The following is a 22683-nucleotide window of genomic DNA, read 5'->3' as shown; positions in this document are numbered from 1 at the left end:
CAGCACGGCCAGAAATAGATAAATTTTTAAAGGTGAATTTACAGAGTTGTGCTGCAAGCTCCACAGTTTGATATTAAAACATTTTGCATCAGTCCCTCTCCCCCAAATTTGTTGCACCCATTTACAGTTAATCCTAATTCCCACCCTCAGTCCCAGAAAAACACTAAAGTGCATTCTGTCTCTAAATTTGTCTCTTCTGGATATTTTGTATACATGGGTTTTGTTTTTGGACCAGAAAAAAATTTCTGATGCCCTACAGAATCTGCATTCCTAATTCTGAGGCTCCAGTTCATTATAGCTCATGTATGATAGGATAATACAGGATCAAACGCTCCAGTAGTTTTATTGGAGAAGAGCCAAGTTTTCCTTTTGTAAACCAGTGTCTCTGATTTGAAGTTACCTTCGCTAGAGTGAATAAACCATACTGAAAACTATTGAGCTAGTATATCATGTTGAAATGTAAACAAAAATCTATTGTTTAGTATATTGGGAAAGAATGCTCAAAGCAATAGGATAGCGGGGAGAATATTGATTATTTCAAGTTTTAAAAATACACAGCACTGATACAATGTTGGGGCTTCTCTGGTGGCTCAGTGGTAAAGAATCCACCTGCAATACAGGAGACGCAAAAGATGCAGGTTCAATCCCTGGGTTGGGAATATTCCCTGGAGGAGGGCATGGCAACCAACTCCAGTGTTCTTGTATGGAGAATCCCTTGGACAGAGGAGCCTGGCAGGTTACAGTCCATGTGATTGCAGAGAGTCAGACACAACTGAAGCGACTGAGCGTGCGTAATACAATGTTATGCTTCTTAATTTCTAACACTGGCTATGATTGTAAATACCAACATGTAAAAATGCCCGCAAGAGCCATAGTACAGAATATAGAATATTTGTATATGAATTTCATATTTTGTTAAAGATATTAGATTATTGTAATAACTGACAATTATGAATTAAGACTAATATTTAGGCAAAAAAAGTAAATTCGTAGTGTTGGAGTAACAAGTGTTTGTATTTCATACCGCATTCAGGTTTGACTTCCAGGTGATTTAAAATCAAGTACTAGCAATTCATTGACATGATTTAAAGTTCACTGTATTTTTTTTGGTGTAGTGGGGAAGTTAAGTTGATTAATAATCTCACTCTGAAACTTATAAATAACCTCTTTCAGTAAATCAGCATTCATTCAATAACTGTGAAAAAAGTTTATTCTTTAATTCATTCTGTTCATAGTCTAGGGGAGACTACACATATAAGTAAATTATTGTACGCGTGTGTTTTTTTCCATGTTAAAAAAATCGTTTGTAAAAATGGGTTGTATTCCATGGGTTATGGACTTTGAGAATTCGCTGGTTTGCTTCTTAGTAATTACTGCTGAAGGTCATCCCCTGCTTCACCTTGTTCACCTTTGCATCTCTTGATACAATCCTCAGCTGGGCTTGAAAGAGAAGTGCAGGACGTGTTGATTTTGTTATCCACAGATCAGGAACTCTGGTCTCTTGGCTCAGTTTGTGAGGGCAGAGGATCTGACAGGGTATAAAGACAAAAGTTGAGTTGAATTTTAAAGAAATTCATATTGACCTAAGGAAAAAAAAAAGAGTTGATTTTACTTTTTGGCCTATGATATGAATTTTCTCCAAGAGCATCCTCATGTAAAAACTAAAAAGTTCTGTACATTAAGAGCTTATTTTTGCTGAGTTACTTCTTATGTTCTTTTTATTTCTTAAAGGATAAGGTTTATCATCTTAATTGTATGTATGACCCAATTGTAAAGGGGCGAGAAAGCTTTTTGCACATTTCTCTTAAACAAAACAGCATTTTGTTTGACTGTAGTGTTAATTTTGAAAACTGTGAATTGTTGTTTGGATGACCAGCTCTGAAGCTCCTTTCTTGTGCTGAGAGTCAGAAGATCCCAAAGTCCTCGTTGCTGCTAGTGATGCCAGTTCTGCAGATACTGTCTTCTACTGCCTTGGAAGACTGTATATCCATGGATGAAGAAGGTCCCTCTAGGCAGCAGTTGGCTCTAAACCTTTTAGAAATGGTACAGCAGGAGTGCTACAGAGACGAGCACCAGAAGGTAACCACTTCATCCTTGTTTCTCTTAAAATAAAGTTCAATCAGTTATATGGGATTTAAGTCACTGTCGGAAATCTCACTTCCTGATGATATATGTAAGGTAAGGAAGGTAAGGTGAAGTCACTCAGTCGTGTCCGACTCTTTGCGACCCCGTGGACTGTAACCTACTAGGCTTCTCCGTCCATGGGATTCTCCAGGCAAAAATACTGGAGTGAATTGCCATTTCCTTCTCCAGGGGATCTTCCCAACCCAGGGATCAAACCCGGGTCTCTTGCATTGGAGGCAGACGCTTTAACCTTTGGGTTTAAATCCTGTCATTGAATTTTACCACTCTGTCAAGCACTGGTGTAGATGTTAGTATATTCTTCTGGACTGTGATGGGGAGGGTAGTCCTGCTGTTAAATAAGTGTTGGAAATCTGTCTAATCTTTTTTGCTTGTTGAGTTTCCAGTGTCCATCAGTGGTTAAATGTCCTGAGGAATCCTGCAGAAAAGGAACTAGTTCTAGTTAACTAACCTAGTGCTTCTGCAACACACATGAGCATGGAGCCTTTCTTCCCCCTCTTCATACTGTTAAATAGTGCAGCATGATTAGACCTGCAACAATCCATGGTGGGGAATTGCAATTGCCTGGAAGTTCTGGGATCTGTAAGAACGAAGACTTGACTTTTGAATATGGCACCTACCACTGTATTCCCCGGCACATGGTTCTTGAGGTCCCTTGTGAGTGTTCCTACTCCCTTCAGCCCGACTGTGACACTCCATTCCGATCCATGCCTACTGGGCTTACCCCATTTGGCTTTGTCAGTCTCACTGGTCCTGTTAGAATAATGGAGAAATATGAGTAATATCTTGTTAGTGGCTGAATTCTAGGCCTACGTTCATCATATTTTTTCCCATTTAGGTGCTTGGGTTTTGTTGCTCAGTCGTGTGCGACTCTTTGCGATCCCATGAATCGCAGCACGCCAGGCCTCCCTGTCCACCACCAGCTCCCAGAGTTCACTCAGACTCACGTCCATCGAGTCAGTGATGCCATCCAGCCATCTCATCCTCTGTCGTCCCCTTCTCCTCCTGTCCCCAATCCCTCCCAGCATCAGAGTCTTTTCCAATAAGTCAACTCTTTGCATGAGGTGACCAAAGTACTGGAGCTTCAGCTTTAGCATCATTCCTTCCAAAGAAATCCCAGGGCTGATCTCCTTCAGAATGGACTGGTTGGATCTCATTGCAGTCCAAGGGACTCTCAACACCACAGTTCAAAAGCATCAATTCTTTGGCGCTCAGCCTTCTTCACAGTCCAACTCTCACATCCATACATGACCACAGGAAAAACCATATCCTTGACTAGACGGACCTTAGTCGGCAAAGTAATGTCTCTGCTTTTGAATATGCTATCTAGGTTGCTCATAAGTTTCCTTCCAAGGAGTAAGCGTCTTTTAATTTCATGGCTGCAGTCACCATCTGCAGTGATTTTGAAGCCCCCCCAAAATAAAGTCTGACACTGTTTCCACTGTTTCCCCATCTGTTTCCCATGAAGTGACGGGACCAGATGCCATGATCTTCGTTTTCTGAATGTTGAGCTTTAAGCCAACTTTTTCACTCTCCTCTTTCACTTTCATCAAGAGGCTTTTTAGCTCCCCTTCACTTTCTCCCATAAGGGTGGTGTCATCTGCATATCTGAGGTTATTGAGATTTCTCCCGGCAACCTTGATTCCAGCTTGTGCTTCTTCCAGCCCAGCGTTTCTCATGATGTACTCTGCATAGAAGTTAAATAAGCAGGGTGACAATATACAGCCTTGACGTACTCCTTTTCCTATTCGGAACTAGTCTGTTGTTCCATGTCCAGTTCTAACTGTTGCTTCCTGACCTGCATACAGATTTCTCAAGAGGCAGGTTAGGTACTCTGGTATTCCCATCTCTTTCAGAATTTTCCACAGTTTATTGTGATCCACACAGTCAAAGGCTTTGGCATAGTCAATAAAGCAGAAATAGATATTTTTCTGGAACTCTCTTGCTTTTTCCATGATCCAGTGGATGATGGCAATTTGATCTCTGGTTCCTCTGCCTTTTCTAAAACCAGCTTGAACATCAGGGAGTTCATGGTTCACGTATTGCTGAAGCCTGGCTTGGAGAATTTTGAGCATTACTTTACTAGCCTGTGAGATGAGTGCAATTGTTCGGTAGTTTGAGCATTCTTTGGCATGGCCTTTCTTTGGGATTGGAATGAAAACTGACCTTTTCCAGTCCTGTGGCCACTGCTGAGTTTTCAAAATTTGCTGGCATATTGAGTGCAGCACTTTCACAGCATCATCTTTCAGGATTTGAAACAGCTCAACTGGAATTCCATCACCTCCACTAGCTTTGTTCGTAGTGATGCTTTCTAAGTCCCACTTGACTTCACATTTCAAGATGTCTGGCTCTAGATTAGTGATCACATCATCATGATTATCTGGGTCATGAAGATCTTTTTCGTACAGTTCTTTTGTGTATTCTTGCCACCTCTTCTTAATATCTTCTGCTTCTGTTAGATGCATACTATTTCTGTCCTTTATCGAGCCCATCTTTGCATGAAATGTTCCCTTGGTATCTCTAATTTTCTTGAAGAGATCTCTAGTCTTTCCCATTCTGTTGTTTTCCTCTATTTCTTTCCATTGATCGCTGAGAAAGGCTTTCTTATCTCTCCTTGCTGTTCTTTGGAACACTGCATTCAGATGCTTATATCTTTCCTTTTCTCCTTTGCTTTTCGCCTCTCTTCTTTCCACAGCTATTTGTAAGGCCTCCCCAGACAGCCATTTTGCTTTTTTGCATTTCTTTTCCATGGGGATGGTCTTGATCCCTGTCTCCTGTACAATGTCACCAACCTCATTCCATAGTTCATCAGGCACTCTATCTATCAGATCTAGGCCCTTAAATCTATTTCTCACTTCCACTGTATAATCATAAGGGATTTGATTTAGGTCATACCTGAATGGTCTAGCGGTTTTACCTGTTTTCTTCAATTTGAGTCTGAATTTGGTAATAAGGAGTTCATGATCTGAGCCACAGTCAGCTCCTGGTCTTGTTTTTGTTGACTGTATTGAGCTTCTCCATCTTTGGCTGCAAAGAATATAATCAATCTGATTTTGGTGTTGACCATCTGGTGATGTCCATGTGTAGAGTCTTCTCTTGTGTTGTTGGAAGAGGGTGTTTGCTATGACCAGTGCATTTTCTCGGCAAACCTCTGTTAGTCTTTGCCCTGCTTCATTCTGTATTCCAAGGCCAAATTTGCCTGTTACTCCAGGTGTTTCTTGACTTCCTACTTTTGCATTCCAGTCCCCTATAATGAAAAGGACATCTTTTTTGGGTGTTAGTTCTAAAAGGTCTTGTAGGTCTTCATAATACCGTTCAACTTCAGTTTCTTCAGCGTTACTGGTTGGGGCATAGACTTGGATAACTGTGATATTGAATGGTTTGCCTTGGAGACGAACAGAGATCATTCTGTCGTTTTTGAGATTGCATCCAAGTACTGCATTTCAGACTCTTTTGTTGATCATGATGGCTACTCCATTTCTTCTGAGGGATTCCTGCCCGCAGTAGTAGATATAATGGCTTGGGTTTTACCTTTAGTAAAATGTGGTGTGTGCGTGCTAAGTCACTTCAGTCATGTCCAGATCTGTGCAACCTTATGAACTGTAGCTTGCCAGGCTCCTCAGTCCATGGGATTCTCCAGGCAATAATATTGGATTGGTTTGCTGTGCCCTCCTCTAGGGGATCTTCCTGACCCAGGAATCAAACCCCCATCTTTTACACCTATCTGCGTTGGCATGCAGGTTCTTTCCACTAGTGCCACCAGCGAAGCCCAGTAAAATGTGATAGTGCTTCCCGACTATAAAGGGTTAAAGATGGTAAAACTGGTGAAGCATCTTAAGTTTCCAGACACCAAAGACATTACATAAATGGAAGCAAGTGCCTTAATTGTTTTGTTTGCAAAAGTAGAGATACCACTAATAATGTATTGTTAAATGTTCTAGCAGCAGAAATCCAGGCATTGTTGGGGATTCTTGGTTATGTTCCCTGTTTGATCATTTAGCACAAACTAGCCTGCAGGCATATTGAAATAATGCTACAGCCTCCTCGATCCTAATTGTTTGACTAAACCATAAAACTTGAAATAGGTAATTGATTTGCATTAAAAGAAGAGAGTTCTTAACATCTGCTCTGATAGGATGACAAACTGTGACCCCAAATTTCTAATAGCCTTTTACCTCCCCTTTTAGTTTGCCCAGATAGAACACAAATTGGATTCTGAATGGGCATGGGAATAGGGTACTATGTCTGAGAGTTCTGTTCCTTTAAATCGTGAGTGATATTTACTGAGGATCACCCTAAATCTAATGTGTAAGTACTCAGCTTACTATTTGCTCAGGTGTGTGTGAATCTTATTCATCAGCACTGCATGGTGGATTTTCTCTTTAGCAGCTGGTGAAGAGGGAGGAGGAAGGAATACTATTAGGGTGTAAATGTCCTCCTGATGATAGTGTGCTGCTGTATTGAGGCTTTCAGTGGATATATGATCTCCTTTTTGAAAAATTTAAGACACAGTTTACTGTTGGCTTTTCTCCTACACCTGGCCAGACCCTATATTCCAAACATACCTATAAATTTAGCCTGCCCCAGACTCCCAGTTCTCCTCCTGAATCTTTGCTTTAGCACATAATGCTCTTTTGTCTCCTTTGCCTGAACTACTCATTCTTCAAGACCCAGCCAAGTGTTTTCAGCCTCCCTGAGTCAGAATTTATTACTCTCTCTCCTTTGCATCCAAACACTTTCAGCATTAGTGGATTGTGTTGTCTGGCTTAATTCAAGGGGTACATATTTGTACCTCCAGCTGTGCCGTGAGCTCACTGAGGGAAGGAATCTTGGCCTTTTTCACAATTTGCCTTTACTTTTTGAGCACATTAATATTTAATTTGCAACAATTGTTGAACTTTTGATGTTTTTTCCACCCTAGGTGTTTCTGCATTATCTTTTTCAGCTGATCATGGATGGGAAAATTAAAAACACATTAGCAGTGGTAAAACTGAATATTTTCCACATATTCAAAGAAATAGATAACACCCTAGCTTATTAATTTGTCTTTGCATCCTCCCACACCTGACCTATTGTTTACTATGTAGTAGACAGTCAAGAAATTTCTGTTCAGTGAGGAATGTATGCTTCTGATACAAATACAGATCATTTTACCCTCTTGATTTATTTCAGAAAGACTATTTAGAATCACAGAATTTTATTGTTTATATTTTTATTATTTCATTTTAAATCGGTGATTCTGACTTGAGTATTTGGCTTAGAATTAAAGCGTTTCTTCAGAAGTATAATTCTTCTGATAATTAAATCCAAGGGTAAATATTACTGTTCCATGCAGTTCTCTGTTCCCTGTCCATTTCTTTTTTTTTTTTTTTTCCTTCGTTTTTTGGCTATGCTGTGTGCCATTGGAATCTTAGCTTCCTCACCAGAGATTGACCCACACCCTGACCTGTGAAAGTAGAATCCTAACTACTGGACTGCCAGGGAATTCCCTGTCTGATTCTGAAGTGTTGATAACAATGAAATAAAACACATTTTAACTTTTCTCAGTTTCTAAGAATTAAAAAGTAAAATATCAAAGCAGCCATTCATCTTTTTAAAAGATTAGCATAATCTTCGGAGAGGGCAGTGGCACCCTACTCCAATACTCTTGCCTGGGAAATCCCAGGGACGGAGGAGCCTGGTAGGCTACAGTCCATGGGGCTGCTATGGACACGACTGAGCGACTTCACTTTCACTTTTCACTTTCATGCACTGGAGAAGGAAATGGCAACCCACTACAGTGTTCTTGCCTGGAGAATCCCAGGGACAGAGGAGCCTGGTAGGCTGCCGTCTATAGGGTCGCACAGAGTCAGACACGACTGATGCAACTTAGCAGCAGCAGCAGCAGCATACTCTTATAAACTTTTATTTGTTTATTTATCATGTAAGATAAACAGGATCCTTTTTATTAGACTATGACAGGTGATGTCTAAAACCTATTTGTGATCTCTTAGGTGAAAAAACATCAAATACTAGTCACAGCTCTAAAGTCCTTAAAATTTTGATGCCCCTACCCCAGAAAATGGAGGGGGTGGTGGTAGTGAGAAGAAAGCACCAGGGTATGAGTCAGGGTCTAGTTAGGAGAGAGAAACCACACTGATAATTTAAATAAAGAGAAACTTAATACAGAAATTGTTAACTAGTAAAAGGTGTTTAATTACTGAAAGCAGTAATGAGGCTCGAAGGAATATTGCCATAATAAATGTCGAGAGCAGCTTCTACTTCTGAGACTGAGGCAGGGGACACCCAAAGAATGAACCGAATGGAACTCTCCACTCAAGGCTAAGGTCACAGCTTGGTGGGAAGATCGTAGCTATGACCTGCTAGCTGGAGAAGTGTGTGGGGTGTCACAGGCCAGAGCTGGCCCAGACGAAGCCGTCTGCTGGAGTCTCTTGCATGCCCCTGGCAGCCAGGGATGGGTGAAATAAAGCAAGAAAGAGACTTAATAGTCAAATTCCTGCAGTTGTATAGGGCAAGATTCATCTTTGGAGAAGTATTTTAGTCAACAGAAAGATTTAGAAAAGGTATGACTGAGGTAGGATTTGTCATACATTTATTAATTGGTATTTATGGATAAAGTACTTTATTCAAACTTAAAGCAGTGTGAGCTTTATTACCTTTTAATAAAGCAGTACTAAGTAGGTTTCATTCATTGTCACTTTGAAGTAGTATATAGTAAGCAGAAAGTATTTTGAGTATTTGTCTCTTAAAAAATCAAACTTTATAATATATTGTTGTTGTCCTATTTATAGCTAAAGTTAAGATTTATTGAGTACATGCTCTATTTAAGAAGTTATGTGGATCAACTCTTTTCTCACAATAACTTTGAAATAGTTTTGTTTTGCCATTTCCACATGTGTGGCCTTGGACTAATGGTTGAAGCCCTCCGGGCCCTGGCCAAATGGGCAACAAAGCCCTGCTTCATGTGGTTGTTTATTAAGCATGTCTTATGTTCAGGCTCCATTCTAAGTGCTTTGCCATGTATTGAGTCATTTGATTTTATCCCAAACTCTTTGAAGTAGGTATTATTATTGGTCTAATTTTATCCAAGAGTTAACTGAAATATAGAGAAGATGACTTGCCAAGGGTCATGCAGTGAGAGTCTGATTATTTTTTAAAATAGATTTGTTGAGATAAAATTCACATACATACATTTTACTCATTTAAAGTTCACAACTCAGTGGCTTTTTGTATGTTTGCAGAGTTGTATATACAATACCACAGTTAATTTTAGAATACTTTTATTACTCCAAAAAAAAAAACCCTACCCCCAAATGATATTCCATTGTATGAAGCTACCTCATTTTATTTTTTCATTCATCTATTGAACATTTGGGTTTTAATTTTTTAAAAAAATTTTGGTTATTGTGAATAATGCTGTTGTGAATACTCCTATACAAGTTTTTGTGTGGACATAGATTTTCATTTTTTCTTGGGTAGATAACCTAGGAGTGAAATTGCTAGATCATATGGTAACCATGTGTTTGATCATCTGAGGAGCCGTGAGACTTTTCCAAAGGGACTGTATCATTTTACATTCCCATTAGCAGTGTGTGAAGGTGCCAGTTTCTCTATATACTTGCCAACACTTGTTACTGACTGTCATTTTATTACAACCATACTAGTGGTTGTGAAGGGCTTCCCTGGTGGCTCAGATGGTAAAGAATCTGCCTGCAATGCAGGAGACCCAGGTTTGATCCCTGGGTCAGGAAGATCCCCTGGAGAAGGGAATGGCAACCCACTCTAGTATTCTTACCTGACGAATTCCATGGACAGAGCAGCTTGATGGGGTGATAAGCCCGATGGGGAGTCCATGGGGTCACAAAGAGTCAGACATGACTGAGCAACTAACACAGGAGTGGTTATGAAGTGCTATTTCATTGCGGTTTTGATTTGCATTTCCGAAATTATGGAGGTTAATTAACTTCCCCCTCATTACACAGGTAGTGGATGTAGGATTGAGATTCAGGTTTTGTCTGTTTGACAAATAGAGTTTAGATTTGCCTATACTCTATTGCTGCCACTTTGATTTTATTAACAGTAATTTATCATCTTTGTGCTGAACTTGGGAGTTAATAACAGTATTTCAGATTTACAGGAAAACAGTAAATCAATAGTAAATTGAAGTAAACTTGTTTCTTAAAAGCTTTTGATTGGAAGTTAATAGGAATTAGATCTTGTGCTTCTACCATTGTCTTCTTAGTAACGTGGATACAGAGAATGGTGTTTTGTCTTTTGGTGGTAATTAACCACTACCAAGCCTTTCAACTCTTGATTAGATTCTTCATAGATGTGTAGAACAGAAGGACACTCTTAAGGCTTTATCTATTCCAGTCTTCTATTTCCAGTCTGGTGAGTAATTAAATCCCTTCTTGCACAGACCTGTGCTACTTTTAAGTGTCTCTAGGTTTGTTCCACACTCCCTCTCCTGATCAAATCCTGGCCTCACTTTTGTTAAGCCTGTTTTAGTCCACATTATAGATAATTGTTATTCTTTTAAGTTAATGAAAATCTATATTGTTCACCTGCATTCACAAGTTCTTTTTCAGTCCTCTTTAGACAAAGAAGTATAAGCAGATGTTACTAGTATTTAGCGTACCTGAACCTTTTTATTAAAGTTTTTTAAAAAGTAAAGATTTGCAGCTGTTTTACATATGTAGAAGATGTTGTGCAAACGTTTCATCTTCACTTAAATGTTACTTTTCTATTGTTTCTTCTCTTTTTTATTGAGATATAATTCATTTAACATAAGCCTGTCTTTTATCTTTAAACACCTACTTTCTCCTTTAAAACTCAGGGCCTACCAGCACTCCACGGGGCCAGGATTTGGTGGCTGGTGCTGAGAGAAAACCCTCGGTGGCACCTTTGCCCTGGGATCATGCCTATGGCAGCTGTCGCTCAGTGGGACAGGGAGACCATTCTGTGATCTCTTAGTCAACGTCATGCCTTTTTCCTGTGACTCTAACCTTAGGCAAACAGACGAAAAACAGAGGCTAAACCTGGACTAATACTTTAAGCACAGTAGGATTACTTTTCTGTTTTAATATGTTTGCTCTGTAATATCGCTGCTGTCTAGTCAATTTATGGTTCACGGTGATTTCCAATCATTTTTATAATCATATCCAGCAATTTTATTTTTCTCTCCTGAAGATGACAAGGATAATATTTTCCTTTATTTTGCAACTTTAGGCACTATGCTAGGTGCTTTGTAGATACTATTTCTTTATCAGCCTCAATAATTTTGGCAGGGAGATAGGCATTACTTCCATTTTATAGATGAGGAAAGTAAAGCTCAGAGAAATTGTGCAACAGTTTTTAATAACTGTCTAATAACTGTCATGGCTGTGCTAAAGTCCTGGTCTTTTAAATCTGAAGTCCAACGCTGTTTGTCATTAGACTAAAGAACTTGACTCTAGTCTTTAATGAATTTCACTTTCTTCGGAAAAAAATTCTTAGCGAGACAAGACTATAATAAATAGAGTATTTTAATACATTGAAATGGTTCACGAGTCATAAATGATATACAATGAGCAGTCTCTTTCTCACCTTTGATTCTGGTTGTCCGATTTCCACACTCTCAAAATGAAGAAGATGAAGATTAGTAGTTATTAATTTCTTTTGTTTGTCTAAATGCTTTTGTGTGTGTGTGCGAGTCCATGTGAGTCTCTAATAACAAATCAGATTTCTGATTTGTCTTATCACACTCCAAATGTGTGTGTGTGTTTGTACATATTTATGCAAATACAAATATATAGTCCCTATGCTTCCCTTTAAAATAATCTCAGCATTTCAGGCACACTGTATGTATCTTGTATTTTCCTGTGTGAGATCTTTCCATATCAGAAAAGATAAAGCTTCCTCATATGTTTTTATAGTGGCATTTATTTTCAAATAAAGGTGATCTTCATTCTTAAGCATATACTTTAAATAACTGAACATCTATGTCCTCACAAAATCTTTTATAGTAAATTCATAGCAACATTATTTGTCATAGCCAAAAAGTGGGAAAAAAACAAAACAAAACATATATCCATACAGTGGGATATTATTTGATAAAGAAAAGAAACGAAGCATTGATAGATACCAGTCAGCCACAACATGGATGAACCTTGAAAAAGTTTTATTTTATATGAAATAAAAGAAGCTAGTTACTAAAGACCACATATTGTGTGGTTCCTATTATATGAAATAAACAAAATAACAGATTAATGGTTGCCAGGGCTTGGGGATCAGAGGGAATAAAGAAGGACTTTTAATGGACATTGGAGAAGGAAATGGCAACTCACTCCAGTATTCTTGCCTGGAGAATCCCATGGACAGAGGAGCCTGGTGGCTACAGTCCATGGGGTCACAAAGAGTCAGACACGACCGAGTGACTTACACTTTAATGGGCATGGACTTTCCTTTTGGGGTGTAGAAAAATGTTCTAAAATTAGCTGGTGATGATGGTTATACAACTTTATAAATTACTAAAATCCTCTGAGTTATTAACTTTAAAAGCCTAGATCTAATGATATGTGAATTATATCTCAATAAAGTTGTTATTAAAAAGTTTCAGAAGGCTTAACTTTTACTTCTCATCCTTTCAGTTGTTACCTTTATTCATGTAAGTGAGTCTCTAATAATAGGACAGTGATACTCTAGAGATTTCTAATTTGTCTCATCACATTCTAAATGAATCATTTTTTGAACAGGCAATGTCTAATTCCTCTTTAGTGTCTGTGGCTTCTTCTGGGCTGTTTGGGCACACCACTCACAATGGCAGAATTCTATCTAGTGTCTGACCCTGATTGTACCACTTGACTTCCACGAGGAGCCATTGCTCAGACTGACTTAAGCATAACGTCTTCTTTGGGTATCATTTCAGTTTAGAGCTGTCAGGCTGCTGCTTCTTGCAGGAGTTATCTACAAACTATTAATGAATTTCCAGACTCCAGCTGAACCAACTCTGTTACTATCAACATACTATTACAAGAATGAATTGTCCTCAGTCCAAATCTGCCATCTGCCCTGAGCTGCCTCTTATGGGGCTTGGGGCTGGGCAAATACAGTGTTGTTGCTATTGTTTTTTCTATCTTCGTTCTCACTGGTAAATACCTCTTATGTAATAATGGCGTTTTCCAAACTCTGTGGCCTCTGGATTTTGTATATTGACCCCGCCCCCCCTTTTTTTCTCTGCCTTGCTCAGTCACTCAGTTGTGTCCAAGTCTTTGTGGCCCCATGGACTGTAGCCCATCAGGCTCTTCTGCCCATGGAACTTTCCAGGCAAGAACACTGGAATGGGTTATCATTTCCTACTCCAGGGGATCTTCTCAACCCAGGGATTGACCCTGTGTCCGTTGCATTTCCTGCATTGGCGGGCAGGTTCTTTACTACTAGCGCTGCCTGGGAAGCCCCAACAGGGAGCGAATGGTAAACATGAGGATAATTTTTAATAAAACTGTTCTCGGGTTTCTATCTGGCAGCTCTTTTCTTCTTGTGTAATCCTATTGGCTCAGATATGTGCAGAGAGGTTTGAGTCAGGAATTGAAAATTTTGTATTCACTTTGTTGGAAGGATCGATTTTCTTCTATTTCTTGAAATATAAAGAATAAATGAATGTCAGAAATATATTTCTGACAGATTTACCTCATTTATTCATACTTTTTTGTGTGTTTATTTTTCAGCTCTCCTACAAGCTTGCGTTCCCCATAACCAGCATGTATGGTTCAATATTTACAGCCTGGAGGATCCTTGAAGTAATGAGAGAAGAGTCTGCGGCAAGTGACTGGTTGGCTTCCGTGGAGTCATTGCTCCCTATAACCACAGTGATCCCTGCTCATGTTTTTCTTCTGCTGGCTTACCTCCTTGTTGAAGATAAGGGACGAAATCTTCACCAAATACTGAAGGTCACTACAGAATTAGCCCAGGCCGATTCCTCTCAGGTAAAGCGAGAAAATAATAGAACAGTAAGGAGGGAAAAGCTTGACATTGGAATCAAAAATTATTCTTTCTTTGTGGATGATTTTTATCAGTTTTAAAGTACAGGCTTCTTTTTTCTTTGCTATCTTTATTTTCCCATTTTTTTCCCCTCCTTCCTCTGAGTTGATGTATATTTAGTGACGTGAATATTTTCTTTAGTGAAAGCACTTCAAGTGAGAATCTACACAGGATGCTAATCTGCTGTTTTTGTTATTGGTGGATTTGCTAATTTTTTAAACATTTTCATTAACTCTTGCACCCTATTCCAAGATGCATGGCCCTTGGTTCTAATATCAATCTTTTAAGGTGGAAAAATTAATTAATTCAGAATAAATGTGTCTATATAATAGGCATTAATCTCTTTTTAACTTCTTGGAATTTAATCCTATTTTTATTCAGCCATTTAATAAGCAAAAAAAAAAAAGAATGCTGGGTCCTTGCTATATATGGTACTGATCAACATGCTGGGATGTGAAGACAAAGAGTCATTTTTTCTATCTGTACAGTTCTTGGAATATAATAAAGACGTCAGACATTATTAATAAAGTCCCTCCTCCCCCTTTTAATGAACCATATATTTAGCATGGGCATCTGTAATTTTTTTCCATTGGGTCGAGTGTCTAAAATGTATTTCCTGTGAAGGGAAGGATTTCATAACCAAGTAGGTATGGTGTTTTTATTATCTTCTTTATCTTAGTGCCTGTGCTTGTATTCCTTTTTAAGCATGGTATGGAAAAAGTCCATCTCTTTAAGGAAAGTTATATGTTCCTTTTGGAACACAATTTGATGGTAAAGGTGGGATAAGTGAGTTTCTTTAAGATGAAGTTAGTGTATGGGGAATTCTTTTTTGTCCCCAACTTGTCAAGTAAATTCCCTTTCGTCAAGTAAACAACTGCTGATATGTAACAGAAGTTTTCCCTCTGACTAGACCTTTTCTGGTCTGATTCTGCAAGTGGATCCATAATGTACTCAAAGCACCTTTGTCTTACGGTGTATGAGTAATGTGAGTCATTTCAGCCTGCTTCCTACTTTATCTCTCTTTACCTTCTGTAACAATCCTGATTCTACTGGATGCTTTTTTCACTGTTGACACCTTGTTGGGTAATCTCTTTAGGATAGTAAATGCACAAATAATGCCTAGAGATAATCTGAGGAAGTCATTCAGTAGGTTACCTGACCTATGTTTGCCACTGGTATAAAACATATGTTGTATCGATACTCAGGAAATACATTTAGTCTTCGAAGTTTTAGTGTGATCCAGTATTCTTATAAACATTTTTCATGTGTGCCATGAAATGGTAATGGTTAGGAAGCACTGGATAAATAAACCTGGATAAATAAATCCACATTCATTTGTTTATTCAATAAAAGTCCTTTAAGAAGCAGTGCTATTAACATAAATTAAAGTAAATATAATGCTCCTATTGATAATTTCTTAGAAGTTTTAAAAGAAATGAGAAAAAAGGTGTAATTTTGCTTGTTAAGGTGAATGGTGAGGTAAAATGTTTAAATATAGTTACCCAAATTCATGCAGCAGCAAAGGCAACGTAGTTAATTAATAAGAACATACAAGTGGAGTTAAAGTCTTTTGAAAAGTATAAAAGAAGACTAGAAGTGGGAGATAGTGTTCTTTTCTTCTCTTTTCGTTATGAAATAACCATATCATATCATTTCTCTGGTCTTTATAAATAGAAGGAAAAGCAGCCAAAAGGTTAAGAATGAGTATTTTGAAAGCATGGGTGTACCTAACACTGATTCTTGTTGATGTATGACAGAAAACCACAAATACTGTAAAGCAATTACCCTTCAATTAAACCCCCCCTCCCCCGCCAAACACATAAAAAGAATGAAAAAGAAAAAGCAAGTTCTCTAATTGTGAATAACTGCTTGAAGTAGATTCAAATGGATGCATTAGGGTCACGATCTCTTATTGGAGGAGTATTTTCTACTTCTTTCATTAAGTTGACGTGACTACATGACATGTATTCTTATTTCACGTGTGTTTGACGTTTCTTACTTTATAAAAAGATAGTGTTGTATTTTAGCAATCATTGGCTCAAATTCATGGGGGAGTAGATAAATACTAAAGAAAAGTCTTAGCCTACTAGTAAGCAGATGCTAAGTTAATAGGTAGGTAAAAGTAAGAATTTAAAGGCTATCTTCTACCTCTATATGGGCTTATCTTGGTGGCTCAGATTGTGGAGAATCTGCCTGCAATACAGGAGACCTGGATTTGATCTCTTGATCAAGAGCTCCTCTAGAGAAAGGATAACCTCTTCGTAGAGTTTACTGGCGTACAGTATGCTTATCTAAGTATTGTGTTTGTATAACGCCATAATTTATTATAAGAATCCTACTGTAAAATCTTGTGAAAGAAAATCTTTTAAAAGTTTGAAAGATATGCCAGGTTTGAAGTATATTTGGTATGATGGTTATTATTTATTATGAGACTAATAGAAATTATTTTTGATAGTACTTATCAATGTAAGTTATCAATATCAACTAATAATTTTAGAGTTAATAATGATGAGAAAATATACCTTTTTAAAAGTGTAATTTTTTAAACTTAGATTTATTAAGGAAAAATTTACATACATTAAATTCACTCTTTTTAAGATTACAGTTTGGTGAGTTCTGACAGTTATATACAATCACATAATCACCACCGTAATCAAATAGAACGTTTTTATTTGAATCAGTCCAAAAAGTTATTTGTTTTATGCATGGGTATTCAATGATTTCAGTAGCATTTGTTGAAAAGACTATTTCTTCCATTGAGTTACCTTTTGTTGAAAATCAGGTATTCACATCTTTGCTGAAAATCAAGTGTTCATTTAATATTATATCTGGATTGTCTCACTTTTTGTAATGTTAAGATTGATCAGTGCATTCACATTCTATAAGCCTGATTCTCATAGTTCCTTATTAATTAGTCACCTAATGATTTTATTTTATTTTTAAATTAATTTATTTTAATTGGAGGATAATTACTTTACAATATCATGATGGTTTTTACCGTATATCGACATGAATCAGCCACAGGTGCACACATGTCCCCCCATCCTGAACCCCCTTCCCACAGCCCTCCCCACCCCATCTCTCTGGATTGCCCCAGAGCATGGGCTTTGAGTCCCCTGCTTCATGTGTCGAACTTGCACTGGTCATCTATTATCATGAACACTGATGGATCCCCTTCTCCCCTGAGTTTTCATCCTCCATCCCTCCTCACCTGGTTCCCCTGTGGCATGCATTTTCCACTGGGTTTAATACATTTATGGCTGTGGAAGTCTAATGGAGCTAGATAGTCTGAAGGAAACTTGGCCTTTTGAGTACCATTTTAGTTAACTGGATACAGATGACGGTGTTAAAATAACTAGATAGTTACTCAAGGCTACGGCAATAAATCAACACTTGAAAAAAAAAGTAAGAAATGTTTTTCCTCCATGTCTAGAAATGCCGTCAGCAGTTACTAGTAATCCATATAGTTCTCTTACCCAGACATCATGAGACATAATTTGCAGAAGATATAAGCTCAGGCCAGGTGGTGCTCAGTAAAAATTAAGTGCCTTTTATATTCTTGGAAGGAATATCTTAGAGTGTTCTGGGGAAAGATCCAAGAATAAGCATTCTCTGTGAATTCCCATGGAGGTCTTGAAAGTTTTAAACACATTGATTTAGTTTAGAGGAAGATTTTCATATCTTAGTCTGTGCTTATAATATATGGGAATGCCATCTAATTCCTAAATTAGTGTTTTTTCTGGAAATTGCAGTTGATAGATTCATGTACTTTTTGGTTATGTTTCTGTAACAGTTCCTGCCTTTCTGGTACTGTGAGTAATTTTGTTTTGCCACAATTTGATATAAATCATTCAGTCTGCCCTAAGAGATGCCTGAATGACAATTGAAGCATATGGTTTCATGGCTCATAAACAGTAATGTCCAGTTGGCCTTATTCTTTCTTCTTCAGAAAGCTATTTCCTACCTCTGTGATTTGTCCAGATCTGGCCATATCTAGTTTGAAATCAGTGGTGTGAATATAAACACAATCTCTAATCAAGAAATAATGTGGATCCTAGGCCTAAATGGGGACATTTTATGAACTTTAATTTTATAGTATTTAAAAAAAATTTATTGGGGTATAGTTGATTTACAATATTGTGTTTCAGTGTATGGCAAAATGAATCTGTTCTATAAATCCACTCTTTTTTAGATTTTTTCCCCGTATAGGCCATTAGGGAGTATTCAGTAGAGTTCCCTGTGCTATACAGTAGGTCCTTATTATTAGTTATCTACTTTGTATATAGTAATGTGTATATGCCAATTCCAGTCTTCCAATTTATCATCCTACTTCTATGGGCTTCCCTGGTGGCTCAGATGGTAAAGAATCCACCTGCAATGCAGGAGACCTGAGTTTGATCCCTGAATTGGGACAATCCCCTGGAGGAGGGCATGGCAACACACTCCAGTATTCTTGCCTGGAGAATCCCCATGGACAGAGGAGCCTGGCAGGCTACAGTCCATGGGATCGCGAGGAGTCAGACACAACTGAGTGACTAAGCACAGCCTTACCCCCAGTAAACATAAGTTTATTTTCTACATCTGAAACTCTATTTCTGTTTTGTAGATGAGTTCATTTGTATCTTTTTTTTAAAAATTTCACATATAAGCAGTATCTTGTGATATTTTTCTTTCTCTGTCTGATTTGCTTCACTCAATATGACAATCTCTGGGTCCATACATCGGAGAAGACAATGGCAACCCATTCCAGTACTCTTGCCTGGAGAATCCCATGGATGGAGGAGCCTGGTGGGCGGCAGTCCATGGGGTCGCACAGAGTCGGACATGACTGACGTGACTTAGCAGCAGCAGCAGGAGCAGGTCCATACGTGTTGCTGCAAATGAAGTATTTCATTCTTTTTTTTTTTTTTTTTTGCAGCTGACTAGTATTCCTTTGTATATATGCACCACATCTTCGTTATCCATTCCTCTGTTGGTGGACATTAAAGTCACTCCTATGTCCTCTACATTGTAAATAGTGCTGCAGTGAACATTAGGGTGCATGTATCTTTTAAATTTATTTTATTTTATTTTTTCAACTACACTGACTAGGACTCCAGTACAGTCTCAAATAGAATTGATAATAGCACCTTATTTTATTGCTTGTTTTATTATAGATTATTTCAATAAGTGTGTTGATCATATTTTTTAGAGTATAATTACTTTACAGTGTTACGTTGGTTTCTGCCATACAACATCGTGAATCAGTCATAACTATATACATAAATATCCCCTCCCTCTTGAACCTCCCTCCAAGCCCCACCCCTATCCCATCCTGCCCCTCTAGGTTGTCACAGAGTGCCAGGTTGGGCTCCCTGTGTTATATAGCAGCTTTCCACTAGCTTCATGTCCTGACTATTGTAAATAGTGCTGCAGTGAACATTGGGATCATATGTTTGTTTTGAATTGTGGTTTTCTCAGGGCATATGCCCCGTAGTGGGATTGCTGGATCATATGGTAGCTCTATTTTTAGTTTTTTAAGGAGCCTCCATACTGCTCTGCATAGTGGCTGTACCAGTTTACATTTTCACCAAACACGATGGGTGGCTTCCTTTTGTCCACACCCTCTCCAACATTTTTTTCTTTGTAGATTTTTTGATGATGGCTGTTCTGGCCAGTGATCTGTACTATGTGCCTCTCAATCATACTTGATGGAGGGTGGGATGATTTGAGAGAATAGCGCTGAAACGTGCGCATTACCATATGTAAACTAGATGGCCAGGGCAAGTGTGATGCTTGAAGCTGGGCTCCCAAAGCTGGCACTCTGGGACAAACCAGAGGGATAGGGAGGGGAGAGAGGTGAAAGGGGGTTTCAGACCTTTTCTTCCTCTCTTCCTAACTCTCCTTCCCATTTTGAATTATGTTTATTTCTTTGCCAACTCTGACTGATGCTGATTTCAAGTAATACCCACCCATATTCCTTCTGGCAGCTTCAAATAAACTTCTCTCTGTGTCTGCCTGGGGTTCACCCTCACCCCCAATTCCTCACAGTACTGCTCTGGCTCCTTGAGAAGAAAAGGATATTGCTCACCTCTTAAAACCTTCTCTAATATCTATTAGCTTAGTTAAATTATATTAACTGTAGCATTGGCTAATTAGTATAATATTTGTTATAATTATTGTGTAGTGATATATGAAATATATAATAATTATTATCTTAGATATATTATTGACTGTACAGTACAATACAGCTTCCCTGTAACTATTGGAACTGAGATTTCTCTACCCAAAGCATTATATCCTAAAGAATAATAGAAGTGTTGGAAGAAGCTACTTTTTACATAGATGTGTGATTCAACAAAAGCCTCCTATAGGTTATTAGCTACTCAGTAGTATTTCTTAATAAATAGATGTAAAGAGAACACCTGACAATAGATTATATTCTCTTTTGTAATCCAGGCTGCTTGCTAGTGGTTTTAAAACGTAGGAAAATGTGTTTTCTTTCTATGTTTCTACTTATATTGTTAAGCATTTATGGCAAGACTAAATACCTAGACATCGGAATGGAACATTAATCATGAAAATGAATAACTTTTCAATAGGCTGAGATGGTTTAAAGTAAAATCGTGCAGTAGCTTAGTATTTCACCTTCAGTGGAAGAACTCTAACTGCTACATGTAAGGCATAATAATTTCTTTTTAACTTGTTTATAAAATGAAATATGCCAAAGAAGAAAAATTTATGAATTTGGCTTTAGAGAACCAAAGGTCTCCTCCTTAGCTTCCTTCACTGAGGAACTTAACAAATTTTTTGTGAAACCCAATGCCTCTTTCAAACCCTTGGTACTTACAAGCTCTGCTCTTATTTGTAAATGGGGTAGAGTTGTGTTTCTTTGGTTTGTTTGTTTCTTTCTTACTTTGGTTTTGGTTGCGTTTACAACTCTGTGGACTTTTTCTTTTTACCTTTTGATTGTTAAGTCTAGCTAGAGGTCTTAATGAAACAATTACAACCTTTGATAATTTTATTTTATCCTTTGTAATGTTTTCAGGGCTTTTTTTTGGTGTTGTTTTGACAGCATACCCATGTTTGAGCCATTTAAATCACTTATGAGGGCAGGTTCATGGCCCAGGACGTGCTGGTCTCTTAGAAGTCATAGATTATCAAACAGTAAAAAGTTGACTTTCAGGGCAGAATCCTGTGATGGTTCTCCTCTGGGTCATTAGCCATATTGTAACATGGAAAATGAATAGGAAATGTGTGAAATTTAATGGTCTGTAAGCTACTGCTGTGAGAAAAGGAGAAAATATATTCTATAAAGGAACTTGCACAGAGGCTTTGGACACATTGCATTCTGTTCTGTTGTCACTGAGTTCTATGAATTGCTGCCCCCCTGAAGTCAGCCTGCTTCCTGTGTTCTTCACACCAGCAAAAAGAAGCCAGAGTGTACAGTACTTTTAATAAAGAGCTTTCCAGATAAGAAATGCTGTACTACTATTCCCTTGTAGCCTTAGTATCGATTATGCCTAGAGCAAAATTGGGATGGGCCTGTCAGCATGAAACAATTAGACAAAGAGAAACACAGATGAAAATACAAGGTCAAGTATCTACTCCATCCTGTGGCAGTATGTTTATTTGTTCTTTATAAACCCCACATAGATATCTGTAGAATGAAATGTTTTTAACTGGCACTTAAATTTTTAAATATTTTTTCAGGTTTTTTTTGCATGAAGCCTAGAGTTTATACTCAGGAAAGCAGTCCTGTGTCAATTTCTTACCTTTCCTGAGTTCCTGAGTGCTCATCGTAGGCTGAGTTTCTTCTAAGAAGACTACAGAGTATGAATTGCTTAAAATTCTCACTGATAGAATTGTTGTGATTTTTCAGTTTAACCCTATATCGCTGTGACACTCACTGGCTTACTAATAGACTGAAACAAAAGCCATTTGTCTTGTTGTGTCACTGAACAGTGAGTAACAGAGAGGATGCGGGTGGAATTTGATGAGCATGCAGCCTAGAACTGCATTTGTAACAGCGGAGTCTGTCTGCTCCGAATTGACTATTAGTTAGCAGTAGCTTTGTATTCCGCTTTAAACCTGCTTGGAATGGGCTTCTAGTGCTGGCAAAGGACTCAGAGGGTAACAGATTTTGTGGTAACTTTGAATTTCATAACAGGCATGCGGAATTCTTCTAGAGGGAGAAATACATGAAGTCCACCACTGCCAGAATATATTTTTTCTTATTTAGTCAGAGGGCAGGGAAGGAAGAAGGTATTGGCCCTCTGCCTACTTGTATCATGGCCAGACACCTCAGGGTGAAGCTGCCAGTAGGCATCTCCTACTGTTTATTCTTCAGCCTTTCAATAGTCAGCCCTTCATGCGCCTACTGGCCATCTGTATGACTTCTTTAGAGAAATGGCCTTTTAGTGAACAAAAATGTAAGTTGTTGTAGTCCCTTTATTTTGAAAACTAACTTTTATAAAATGTTGAGAAAGATCACACCTTAGCTTTAAAGTTTGAAGTATTTAAAAGGTTTAATAAGATATGCTA

General features: G+C 38.1%; 1 protein-coding gene across 3 annotated transcripts in view; it reads left to right on the top strand.

Annotated features, from left to right (window-relative positions):
• The window catches only part of FOCAD (focadhesin), a 298794-nt gene that overhangs the window by 97397 nt on the left and 178714 nt on the right, over nt 1-22683 (top strand). For all 3 annotated transcript variants that reach the window (XM_018051909.1, XM_018051910.1, XM_018051911.1), the window contains 2 exons: nt 1877-2079; nt 13848-14105. In XM_018051909.1, coding sequence (XP_017907398.1) covers nt 1877-2079; nt 13848-14105 — 461 coding nt within the window. The remainder of the gene's footprint in view (nt 1-1876; nt 2080-13847; nt 14106-22683) is intronic.

Source organism: Capra hircus, chromosome 8, assembly GCF_001704415.2.
Source record: "Capra hircus breed San Clemente chromosome 8, ASM170441v1, whole genome shotgun sequence".
In the NCBI taxonomy this organism is placed as follows: domain Eukaryota; kingdom Metazoa; phylum Chordata; class Mammalia; order Artiodactyla; family Bovidae; genus Capra; species Capra hircus.
Note: the sequence above shows the minus strand (reverse complement) of the source record. Positions and strands in the feature narration are given on the sequence as shown.